This window comes from Littorina saxatilis, linkage group LG14, assembly GCF_037325665.1.
Source record: "Littorina saxatilis isolate snail1 linkage group LG14, US_GU_Lsax_2.0, whole genome shotgun sequence".
Taxonomy (NCBI): domain Eukaryota; kingdom Metazoa; phylum Mollusca; class Gastropoda; order Littorinimorpha; family Littorinidae; genus Littorina; species Littorina saxatilis.
The window spans coordinates 33,613,842-33,626,533 of record NC_090258.1 but is presented as its reverse complement, the minus strand read 5'-3'; the positions used below and the strand labels follow the sequence as shown (position 1 = coordinate 33,626,533).

The 12,692-nt window shown below is 41.2% G+C and overlaps 1 protein-coding gene and 1 long non-coding RNA gene across 4 annotated transcripts in view; both read right to left on the bottom strand.

Moving 5' to 3' along the window:
* The window catches only part of LOC138947614 (FYVE and coiled-coil domain-containing protein 1-like), a 52,676-nt gene that overhangs the window by 5,091 nt on the left and 34,893 nt on the right, over positions 1 to 12,692 (bottom strand). For all 3 annotated transcript variants that reach the window (XM_070319126.1, XM_070319129.1, XM_070319127.1), the window contains 5 exons: positions 6,973 to 7,091; positions 4,535 to 4,673; positions 2,156 to 2,229; positions 1,175 to 1,383; positions 418 to 487 (listed from right to left, as the gene is read on the bottom strand). In XM_070319126.1, coding sequence (XP_070175227.1) covers positions 418 to 487; positions 1,175 to 1,383; positions 2,156 to 2,229; positions 4,535 to 4,673; positions 6,973 to 7,091 — 611 coding nt within the window. The remainder of the gene's footprint in view (positions 1 to 417; positions 488 to 1,174; positions 1,384 to 2,155; positions 2,230 to 4,534; positions 4,674 to 6,972; positions 7,092 to 12,692) is intronic.
* Positions 8,068 to 10,841, bottom strand: LOC138947616 (uncharacterized). Its single transcript, XR_011449731.1, has 2 exons — positions 10,436 to 10,841; positions 8,068 to 10,157 (listed from the first exon to the last, which is right to left on the bottom strand). It is a non-coding gene; the product is annotated as an uncharacterized lncRNA (long non-coding RNA).

Sequence of the window (12,692 nt, the reverse complement as noted above, 5' to 3'; positions counted from 1 at the left end):
AAACACAGCGGCGGTGGCTGTTCCGTGCACCTCCCGCTGTTTGTTCAGAGTTCGCTCATCACGTGATGTGCACTTGTGTTTGTGTATTTTTGTCTTTGGAGACAATTATTGACATCAGTTTGTTGTAGCCTTGTGACTTTTAGAGACAAAACGGCTCTGGGGCGATGAAAACGTGTTTGTTATAAGAGGGGTTCGTTATGCAAATGAGTTCAAAAGGTTCGATGTAGCCGGAAAGTAACAAGTAAGAAATAGAAGGCTGTCTGCCGGGAAATCAATGGCAGTTCGTAAAAAGCAGGATTTCGTTATACCCAGGTTCGTTATAGCTGGACTCCACTGTAGTTATTTCCAAAAATCGTCCACCAAAAAGGGTGGAAAAGTGGGGAGAAAGTGTGCTAATTTGATAAATTGATCTTTCACCTGGTAGAATCTCTGCGGCTGTAGATATTGTCAGTCGAGGAGGCAGGAGATACATTACTGTGCTCACCACCTGTGTAGAAAAAAGCAGAAAATTAAATTCAATAGCTCAATTACTAACAGAAAATAAGCCAGAATCATCCAGAATTAAAGGTTCTTTATCATGATTGGAACTAAAATTACCTATGTTATGCGAACAGGTGAAATTACCAACTTCTAGTACATGAATCACACTTAAGACGCTGATTTGTTGAAGCAGTACTCTTGTTTTAAAAGGAGTGAGTTTTAAAATGGACATAAATTTACAGAGGTAATGTGAACAGAGAATCCGAGACAGCAAGCTAGGTCTTAAAAAGGATTGTTGAAAGAGGGCTCCACTGTACAGTAAAATATTATGTTCTCCTTCTTCCTGATAAATCCTAGCTTAAGTTTGCCTTTTTCGGTGAATATTTTTCAATCCAATGATTAAGAGTTGTATGTACAAAACAACACTTGTACTCCTGTCTAAATAGATGATGTTCGGAAATAACGCAGTCAGGCTTGTGTGGGTTGTGAAATAGTGAATAATCTTGCTTTTAGTGAGGCAAGCTTTTATTAACACAATTGCTCCTTTTCACGTATTTCAGACACACCCCTCGCTAGTGACTGGCCTATAATGTCACATGGGAATTAAAGTTTGACTCACAAAAGGCAAGAATATTCACTCTTTCACAACTATATAAATCAAGTTCATTCCGGCATTTGTCTATTACACACTCACCGGCATTCACTGACGTGTCAGGAGAGGTTGCCTGCAGAAGACTCGTCTGCGACCTGCTGTCAGCCTGTGACCCCTGCTGTGACATGACGTCACTGCCAGCCGTGCTGTCCTCATCGTCACTGATGTTTGGCAGAAGCGACGCTTTTGCGATACTGGCGTCAAGGTTTTGGAGATCATCGTAGCACTGAGCGCAGGCACGAGCTTTTCGACTGTTGGGGAAAGACAGGAGAGAATTTATTATGGTGAATGTAGACATGACAAGAAAAGCATAGTGTTGGGAGGGTTCAAAATATTTAGCCATGAAGGGACGATGGGACATGTAGCAACCACATCAGTACAGTGGAACCCCCCTTTTAAGACCCTCCCCTTTTAAGACTCACCCATTTTAAGACTCACCCATTTTAAGACTCACTCCTTTTTAAGACTCACTCCTTTTTAAGACTCACTCCTTTTTAAGACCTGATTTTCTCTGATTTGTTGGAGGTGTGAAAAGGGAGGCGCCACTGTAGTGCACTAGTTTGTTTCTATCTGTGCGGTTTCCAACCCGCGTCTCAGCGAGATGTTTATACTTCCAACAGTCCCTATGGCTCACCATTATGAACACTGCCCAGGTTTTTACGTGGTTGACTTTTCTGAAATTATTTTATTAACAAAATTCCAACTCTGCACTCCAGTCAGGATGTGTTTGTTTGTGTGTATATGTCCAAGTGGAGGGGGCAGTAGCGGGTGTCTGAACACAAACATGCGCATGTTAAAGATCCCAACATCAAAGCCAAAGTCTCTGCAGGGCTTAAAAACACAAATACTGTACTCGCAAACAGGACAAAAATAAAGACTAAAAAAAGCTGAAAATGTAAAAGCCAGTTTAAATTATCACACGCCAACAAGTTTCTAAACACTTGACTTGCAAGTGTGTTGTGCTAATTAATGCTCTTTTTCCCATATGCTGCAACATGAGATCAATACTGGAGAAAAACTTACCTGCTTGAAGCTGAATCGACCCAGTTGTCAGAGCAGTTGAAACAGAATATCCTCCCACACATTCGACAGTGATGCTGCAAAACAAAAACACAAAAAACAAGGATATCACATGTATGACTATAATGCAAAACGTTAAAAAAAAATATTTAAAAAAAATGTTACAAGTTTCTCTTTATGACTGTGGAAAATGTCAGCCTGTCACGGGGCGGACGTCTTACCACTAGGCCAACCGTGCCGGTCTATCTCAAATCTGGCCTGGCTTGATTAATGAAATTATTTCATTAAAAAAATGCCAACTGTGTAGGAATTGAGCAGTCAGACCGTTGAGTCGTGGTATGTGACGAAGTGGAGGGACACATGTATGGTCTTATCCGATGTGCAGATTTAATATGATGAGTAGTCTCAATCGTTTTCACAGGAAACAGTGCCTTTCTGTGTGTGTCTGTTACATTAATTAACACATTTAAATATTTTGAAAGTAAAACGGTCCTAGCAGTTGCAACTTACATAGAGAAATTACTACATGGCTTGCTGTGTCGTACCAGATTTACACGAGTTTTTTTTATAAATATTGAACTGCGAGCGAAAGCGAGCTGTTCACTATTTGAAAAAGCAACGAGTGTAAATCTGGTACGAAACATCAAGCCATGTAGTATTCTGTTTATCCTACATACTGTACTTACGTGTATTTTACTGATAATGTCCTGCAGTCGAGGCAGCTAAATTGAAGACACTTGTTTTGGAACCTCGATCTCTTCTAAAGCCTGATTGTGCAATCTATTACGTCAAAGCAAAGAAACGTCACTCTGAAAGTGTGGCGTGACGTGTTATAAGTTCTAAAGATTCATCGAGGGTAATTAGCGAGCGCAATTTTTGTTTCTATAATGACGTTTGTCTCGGTGACTTTGGCATCATAAGCAGTGGAAAAACAGGTCCCTGCCAGACTTGCTTGACATGACCTCATTTACATGATATACACACGTGTGATTTGAACGATTATTATCTCACGGGTGTCTCTCTCACGTATGTAGGATAAAGTACCGTACTCAACTGTTTCAGCTCTGTCATGACTAAATGTCAGGCTACCTAGTGATATATGGAAAAGCAAACTAACTCGGATCTCTCCTTCAGGGTAAGCATACACACACACACACTGTAACACACACACCCACACACACTATCAGAGAGCCTGACAAATGGCAGTATTGTCAGAAAGCACAGACAAAAAACACACACAAACACATGTACATAATAGCCCTTAATTGTCTCTCTCATTAGCTACATTTGAGCACCAATAACTGTCCTGTGATTTCTTTGTAACCATTCATTATTCTGTGTTATACCATGCCATAAAAATGACTGTCACAACATCAGCCAACAATAATGAAACACAAGACTGACCTTTCTCAGGAAGAGAGAGAAGTCTGAACTGCACCCCACACACTTGGTGACGGCGCTGTTGTCCATCCATGTTCCTTCCCTTAACTACTAGGTTATTGCAACATCTATTCTGACCTTTCTCAGGAAGAGGGAGAAGTCAGAACTGCACCCCACACACTTGGTGACGGCGCTGTTGTCCATCCATGTTCCTTCCCTTAACTACTAGGTTATTGCAACATCTATTCTGACCTTTCTCAGGAAGAGGGAGAAGTCAGAACTGCACCCCACACACTTGGTGACAGAGCTGTTGTCCATCCATGTTCCTTCCCTTAACTACTAGGTTATTGCAACATCTATTCTGACCTTTCTCAGGAAGAGAGAGAAGTCTGAACTGCACCCCACACACTTGGTGACGGCGCTGTTGTCCATCCATGTTCCTTCTCTTAACTACTAGGTTATTGCAACATCTACACTGACCTTTCTCAGGAAGAGAGAGAAGTCTGAACTGCACCCCACACACTTGGTGACGGCGCTGTTGTCCATCCATGTTCCTTCTCTTAACTACTAGGTTATTGCAACATCTACACTGACCTTTCTCAGGAAGAGAGAAGTCTGAACTGCACCCCACACACTTGGTGACGGCACTGTTGTCCATCCATGTTCCTTCTCTTAACTACTAGGTTATTGCAACATCTATTCTGACCTTTCTCAGGAAGAGAGAGGTCAGAACTGCACCCCACACACTTGGTGACAGAGCTGTTGTCCATCCATGTTCCTTCCCTTAACTACTAGGTTATTGCAACATCTATACTGACCTTGAATCTCAGGAAGAGGGAGAAGTCAGAACTGCACCCCACACACTTGGTGACGAACATCTATACTGACCTTTCTCAGGAAGAGGGAGAAGTCAGAACTGCACCCCACACACTTGGTGACGGCGCTGTTGTCCATCCATGTTCCTTCCCTTAACTACTAGGTTATTGCAACATCTATTCTGACCTTTCTCAGGAAGAGAGAGAAGTCTGCACTGCACCCCACACACTTGGTGACGGAGCTGTTGTCCATCCATTTTCCTTCCGATTTGCGCTTGTGTTCATACGCCAAGGCGTCTGTTTGTTGCCACAGGGCCGCCTTGTCCCTGCAAGCACAATGAAGATAGTCATAGTCATTCAAAGTTGTTGTCTAAACTGACTATGGTTATGGAGTACAGTAGAACCTCAACTTTAGGACATCCACAAATCTAAGAAAATGAGGTCTTTAAACCCTTACACTGGTACAATTCTGTAACACGTGTTACATAGCCACTGGTGAATTAACCCTTACACTGGTGCAATTCTGTATCACATATAACATAGCCACTGGTGAATTAACCCTTACACTGGTGCAATTCTGTATCACATGTTACATAGCCACTGGTGAATTAACCCTTACACTGGTGCAATTCTGTATCACATGTTACATAGCCACTGGTGAATTAACCCTTACACTGGAGCAATTCTGTATCACATGTTACATAGCCACTGGTGAATTAACCCTTACACTGGTGCAATTCTGTATCACATGTTACATAGCCACTGTTGAATTAGTTACCCTTACACTGGTGCAATTCTGGATCACATGTTACATAGCCACTGGTGAATTAACCCTTACACTGGTGCAATTCTGTATCACATGTTACATAGCCACTGGTGAATTAACCCTTACACTGGAGCAATTCTGTATCACATGTTACATAGCCACTGGTGAATTAACCCTTACACTGGAGCAATTCTGTCACACATGTCACATAGCCACAGGTGAATTAACCCTTACACTGGTGCAATTCTGTAACACATGTTACATAGCCACTGGTGAATTAACCCTTACACTGGTGCAATTCTGTAACACATGTTACATAGCCACTGGTGAATTAACCCTTACACTGGTGCAATTCTGTAACACATGTTACATAGCCACTGGTGAATTAACAGAGAGAAAAATAAAGAAAAACGGTCATATAGGTTTTCGCATCCATGGGAGGTAATCGGAACCGACCAAACAGACTGACGAGCCAGTAGCGCGACATATGTCGTGACAACCAGGTGACCGTATACGTAAAGTAGCGCGACATATGTCGCGACAACCAGCCTAAGGGTGAAAAAGGAGTGTCTTAAAATGGAGGTATATATATACAGATGTTATGAACAGAAAAACTGAAACAGCAAGGTCTGAACATGGGGAAAGTCTTCTTCTTCTTCTTTTTCTGCGTTCGTGGGCTGAAACTCCCATGTACACTCGTGTTTTTTGCACGAGTGGAATTTTACGTGTATGACCGTTTTTTACCCCGCCATTTAGGCAGCCATACGCCACTTTCGGAGGAAGCATGCTGGGTATTTTTGTGTTTCTATAACCCACCGAACTCTGACATGGATTACAGGATCTTTTTCGTGCGCACTTGGTCTTGTGCTTGCGTGTACACACGGGGGTGTTCGGACACCGAGGAGAGTCTGCACACAAAGTTGACTCTGAGAAATAAATCTCTCGCCGAACGTGGGGACGAACTCACGCTGACAGCGGCCAACTGGATACAAATTCAGCGCGCTACCGACTGAGCTACATCCCCGCCCGGGAAAGTCTCAAAGGGGGGGTTCTACTGTAGTACAGACAAACCATGACATGAGATTCCTGCAACACAAATGTCAAGCTTCGATCATTCCATCTCCCTCCCATTACAAATCTAACTTACAGGCTAGAACCCACCTTTCAAGAACTCAAGAAATCTGATCTATTCAGGTCTTAAAAAAAAAGCTTGTCTTAAAATGTACGTAAATGTATAGAGGTTAAAATATGCACAGCTTTCTTTCTTTATTTGGTGTTTAACGTCATTTTCAACCACAAAGGTTATATCGCGACGGGGAAAGGGGGGGAGATGGGATAGAGCCACTTGTTAATTGTTTCTTGTTCACAAAAGCACTAATCAAAAAATTGCTCCAGGTGCTTGCAACGTAGTACAATATATTACCTTACTGGGAGAATGCAAGTTTCCAGTACAAAGGACTTAACATTTCTTACATACTGCTTGACTAAAATCTTTACAAACATTGACTATAATATTATTCTATACAAGAAACACTTAACAAGGGTAAAAGGAGAAACAGAATCCGTTAGTCGCCTCTTACGACATGCTGGAGAGCATCGGGTAAATTCTTCCCCCTAACCCGTGGGGGGCATATGCACAGCTAGACAATGTGAGAAAACAAGGTGTTGAAAAAGGGTGAGGGGTGAGAGGGGGGTCTTACCTGGGGGAATTCCACCACCCATGAGCCTCTTAAAAGGGTGCTTCTACTTTGCATCTTCAATTCTTGTATCAATGAAACACTGAATCCCTATATCTCCGTCACTCTGTCTTTTCAACACATACACATGCATGCAGACACAGAATCAGCACGGTACTATACCTGACTACTTTCACGAGTTGTTTCTTGAGTTCTTCGTTGTCGGAGCGCAGGGTTCGAATCTCTTCCTCCCTCTCCTCGATGTCACGGTCAAGGCTTCTACGTAGTGCACTGTTCTCCTTCTACATGCACAAGAAAAAACAGAAAATACAAGATTGTGAATATGACATATGCCTTGTTTTCTCTCTATCAGTTTTGTTCGAGTTCACAATTTTCAAAATGTAAATGTTTCATACAACCTGCACATTAAAGAACATAACAGTGATGTAGTCTGCAAAATACCCTATTAAACCAAACATCGTCTTCTACCTCTTATGCTAAATGTCAACTTGGGTTTGTCCTTGTGTTTCAGTTCAGGTTATAATTACACATTAACAATTGCTTCCATTTGAAACTTCGAGGTCTTCATCGGGGATTGACGCCCGACCAAAGGTAATTTAAGCCTGACGCGTCGATGGAGCGAAGCGACGGAGGGCTTCAATTAGACTTTGGGAGGGCGTCAATCCACGATGAAGACCGAGAAGTTTCAAATGGAAGCGTGTTAATGTTATTGTAATTCAATCTGACGACGATCTCTTTCCTGCTTTCATGCGATGGTAAACAGACAGAATTGGTTCTGTTCTGTTCACACGCTACTTTCAGTCCACCTACCTGCAAGGGTCAAGTCCCAAGAAATATGTCTCTGTATTCCTATCGTATCACTCTCCTGTTTTGTTTTCTTTCACATACATTTTCCCATCTTTTTTGACGGGTTTCTGGACAGCAAACTCAAAACAAATTCTTTTCATCACAAAAGCGATCTTTGGAATTGACTGACGTAGTCCGAAAGAATTCATTCATCAACTTACGTCAGGTATTTGACGTCATCACTTCGCATACCTTATGGTCTCGGTATTTCGTTGGTACTTCATATTTCCTACTTGTAAAATGACTGTTATGGAGTGGTATAGCCCGGTTTTTAGACAATCATAAATGCCTCTACACAACTCTATAAATTTAGTATTTGTTTACAGACTTGAATGTAATCTGAATAGTTGTCCGCTACCGTAGCTTACAAGGCACAAGCGCACACGCACTCACACACGCAAAAACCTGGTGTTAAATGGATCTTGACACTGCCAAGACTAATTATTATTAGTTTACAAAGCTTTTTACATCACAAAATCATTTCCGGCTTCGACCAGTACCCTAGGCCGACAACACCGCAAGAAACTCTACAGTCCAAGACGCAGACACCTTTTGGCTCAAACAAAGCAGCTTAACAGGTAAGACGAATAGGTATTCTACTGTACGTTACCCTACTGCCATCTTTCGGCTTTCAAGATGTTGGTATGGCTGTAAGTCCTTCAGACGACTGACAAGGATGCACCAGTCCTCACGACACCGCAACCATTGCTTGACGTAGTCCTTGATCCTTCCAGTTCGTCTCGGCGGCTAACTGTAGAACCCTGCCAGCTCTCCATGCCATGGTCATGTCCACAAGCCGCAGTTGACTGGTTCAGTTCAGCCTCCGGCGATGAAAACCCCCCAGTTGGAACACTGTAAAGTTTATAGTCCATAAGTCAACTTGTCTTTGGTTTCTTTCACTCGCACAATAAAAATACTCACTCGTCCAACATATTAAGCTGCATGAGCCAATATAATTATTTACACGTTAATTCCTGTTTTCTAAATCCAAGAAAACGTTACGTAAAACCCTCACATGTTTAAGCAGTGTAGCACAATAGCTTAGGCCTACACAATAACGTTAAACACAGAAACAGTCACTCTTCACATACGACAACATGACATGAAAATATAACCGGTTTCAAACATACCTCAAAAGAGTGTAAAGCCAACATTTAGTACAGTCGCCGGCCTGGCATGAATATGAAAATGGAAGATATCACGTAGACTGATAGGGAAAGTTCGTCAGTCTTCATCCTTCTTCAGTCAGATACCTAAAACAGGAGCCCGTCTGCTAACGTGTTACGAAAAACATGAGTCGAGCTTGGCTCCTTGACGGCGACTGATTTTACAAAGTCGTTCTTGCTATGACATTGCCAGTGAGCTGTCGCCTGCATTACTTGCACGTGAAAAACCTTGTCAGTTACACAAAGGTTCCACTGCGGTCAACGCGACGGTATGCAGCCTATAGCCCTTTCCAATGTCTGACCATCGCTATAGTCTATTCTATTTACAACAATACACATTACCACAAATACGAGTAAACCGCTTCGTAACATCACCCCCTTTCCTCAAAAGAAAATGAATTGTTGATAAAACGATGAAATTTTCTGAATCTCGATCAGAGATTATCCAAAAAGTCAAAAGAATTATATATAGGTCATGTTCAGAAGCTGTTTAAAAAAAATATCATGAATGAAACTCGAGTAAGACCTTGCAAGAATATGCCAGTCAACACATCAAATCAAAAATCAAATCAAATCTGAGAATGTTACTGGATAAACAGGACAAACAAAACAATCATTCACACCCGTGTAAGCGCACGTGCCTTGAGATAGAAAACAATACTGCTAAAGGGTCAAACAAACAAACACTATTGGGCGCCAGATGTTATGGTCCCTTATTGGGCGCCATTTGTTATGGAGTGGTATAGCCCGGTTTTTAGACAATCATAAATGCCTCTACACAACTCTATAAATTTAGTATTTGTTTACAGACTTGAATGTAATCTGAATAGTTGTCCGCTACCGTAGCTTACAAGGCACAAGCGCACACGCACTCACACACGCAAAAACCTGGTGTTAAATGGATCTTGACACTGCCAAGACTAATTATTATTAGTTTACAAAGCTTTTTACATCACAAAATCATTTCCGGCTTCGACCAGTACCCTAGGCCGACAACACCGCAAGAAACTCTACAGTCCAAGACGCAGACACCTTTTGGCTCAAACAAAGCAGCTTAACAGGTAAGACGAATAGGTATTCTACTGTACGTTACCCTACTGCCATCTTTCGGCTTTCAAGATGTTGGTATGGCTGTAAGTCCTTCAGACGACTGACAAGGATGCACCAGTCCTCACGACACCGCAACCATTGCTTGACGTAGTCCTTGATCCTTCCAGTTCGTCTCGGCGGCTAACTGTAGAACCCTGCCAGCTCTCCATGCCATGGTCATGTCCACAAGCCGCAGTTGACTGGTTCAGTTCAGCCTCCGGCGATGAAAACCCCCCAGTTGGAACACTGTAAAGTTTATAGTCCATAAGTCAACTTGTCTTTGGTTTCTTTCACTCGCACAATAAAAATACTCACTCGTCCAACATATTAAGCTGCATGAGCCAATATAATTATTTACACGTTAATTCCTGTTTTCTAAATCCAAGAAAACGTTACGTAAAACCCTCACATGTTTAAGCAGTGTAGCACAATAGCTTAGGCCTACACAATAACGTTAAACACAGAAACAGTCACTCTTCACATACGACAACATGACATGAAAATATAACCGGTTTCAAACATACCTCAAAAGAGTGTAAAGCCAACATTTAGTACAGTCGCCGGCCTGGCATGAATATGAAAATGGAAGATATCACGTAGACTGATAGGGAAAGTTCGTCAGTCTTCATCCTTCTTCAGTCAGATACCTAAAACAGGAGCCCGTCTGCTAACGTGTTACGAAAAACATGAGTCGAGCTTGGCTCCTTGACGGCGACTGATTTTACAAAGTCGTTCTTGCTATGACATTGCCAGTGAGCTGTCGCCTGCATTACTTGCACGTGAAAAACCTTGTCAGTTACACAAAGGTTCCACTGCGGTCAACGCGACGGTATGCAGCCTATAGCCCTTTCCAATGTCTGACCATCGCTATAGTCTATTCTATTTACAACAATACACATTACCACAAATACGAGTAAACCGCTTCGTAACAATGACCCTCAAAGCTAACCGAGACTAGTTGAGGTTGTATCAATGCGCCTCGCCAGCAGGTTGTTAATGGATTTTTTAGTGAGTGGCTATCGACAATTAGTCACTGGTAATTTTTAATGAGTTGGGACATTCTGACCAATCACAGGATCTGTTTCATTAAAACGCAAACTTGATTGAATTATAATAATGTTTAGTACATGGACTGATAATGACGCTCTGCAAACAAAATGACTACGATTCTTTTATTGCTCTTCTGATTATAACAGCAGTTGATTCAAATGAAAATCTACACTGCAGCATGCAAAACAACAGAGATCATATTTTACCAAACATGTACAAGTCTTGAATGGATTCTTCAATGATACAATTTTTAAGAAAAAACAAACACAGCTAGCCTGTTTTAAAAATGAGACAAAAACCAAGCGCAGTCAGAATATAAATAAGTTTTCATGTACATATAATGAAAGACTAAACTCTTGTTCTATAAAAAGCTGGATCTAATCAGACAACTACACCATATAGACTTTAAATCCAACACTCACAAAACTTTGCATTGGAAGTAGTAACCAATAAGGTAATTAATGCAACTATAAATAACTCATATCTAACAAGCAAACATGATCAAACAAAGAATTAGTAACATGAATGCATTACACCTTTCCCTTTGTTCCTGTGTTAATCTGATGCTATCAAACAATGTACAGTGATACAAAGTGTGATGAAAGAAACAAACTACTGCAACAGCTTGGATGAAACTACGATGGCAAAATAAAAGGACAAATCAGAAGAAGAAAATATAAACTACAAGAAATAAGAGGTTTAGACACAATGTACTTGTGTGTGAATTTGTAACACTAGTTGGCACGCTGTAAAAAGCTATATTTTTTTTATATTTAACAGCATTTTTCAACAGTTTTAAGGTACAAGCTGTGAAGGCATGCATGCAAATCGTAACCATCAAATAAGATATCGAAGGGAGAGAATTAGGGTTAGGTGGAAGAATCAATAATGGGTTAAAAATATCATCTGTTAAAAAAAAGGAAAACAAAAAGCAACTCAGGCAGAACACTGCATGCAAATTTTTATATATCTTTTTTTTATATTGTAATAAGCTATTCATATTCATACAAAAATGATATATTATTGTTAGAAAGCATTTACAGATGTCGACATGCTATAATGGTAAAAAGTGACTCACTGAGTGAGATAGTAAATGTTATTATTGTTTATCATCTCTTCAGAGTGAGATAGTACCTGCTATTCCGACTTGGTCGTGTGACAGACGTTTTCTTCCACACGAGATTACGTTGATTGTCTAACGAAGCCGTCAGGCTGAGTTAGACATCAGCTAATCGAGTGTGGAAGAAAACTCTGTCACACGACCAAGTCGGAATAGCATTTATGTCTCACAGCTTCAACAGAGGAGAGAACAAACACGTTTTGTGTACTCAAGCTTGACAAACCTAAACACAGGAGCAGCCATTGTGGAGAGATCTACTTTTTGACGGAAGTGACCGAACAACTGTGAATGACGTCTCGGTGTATGTGAATGACGTCACAGTCATCGTCACAGTCTGTATCTTTTGAAGCATCGCATTCTTCATGACGTCTTTCTGTGTCTGCATCCGCGAAATGTTTGTTCATTCCGGGATCTTTGTCATCTATGTTCAGAACTCTGTCCTTATAGTTTCAGACTAACAGGCCTCCTGAGCTAGCCAATTTCCAAGGGCAGCTAAATTTGCGTATGGAAACAGTACTGTCGTCTGGGATGCCGTTTTCAGTATTCTGAGTGTTGAAGAATGTGTAAAGAGAAGAAACGATAACAGCAGGAGAAATAAAAGTCGTGTGTTA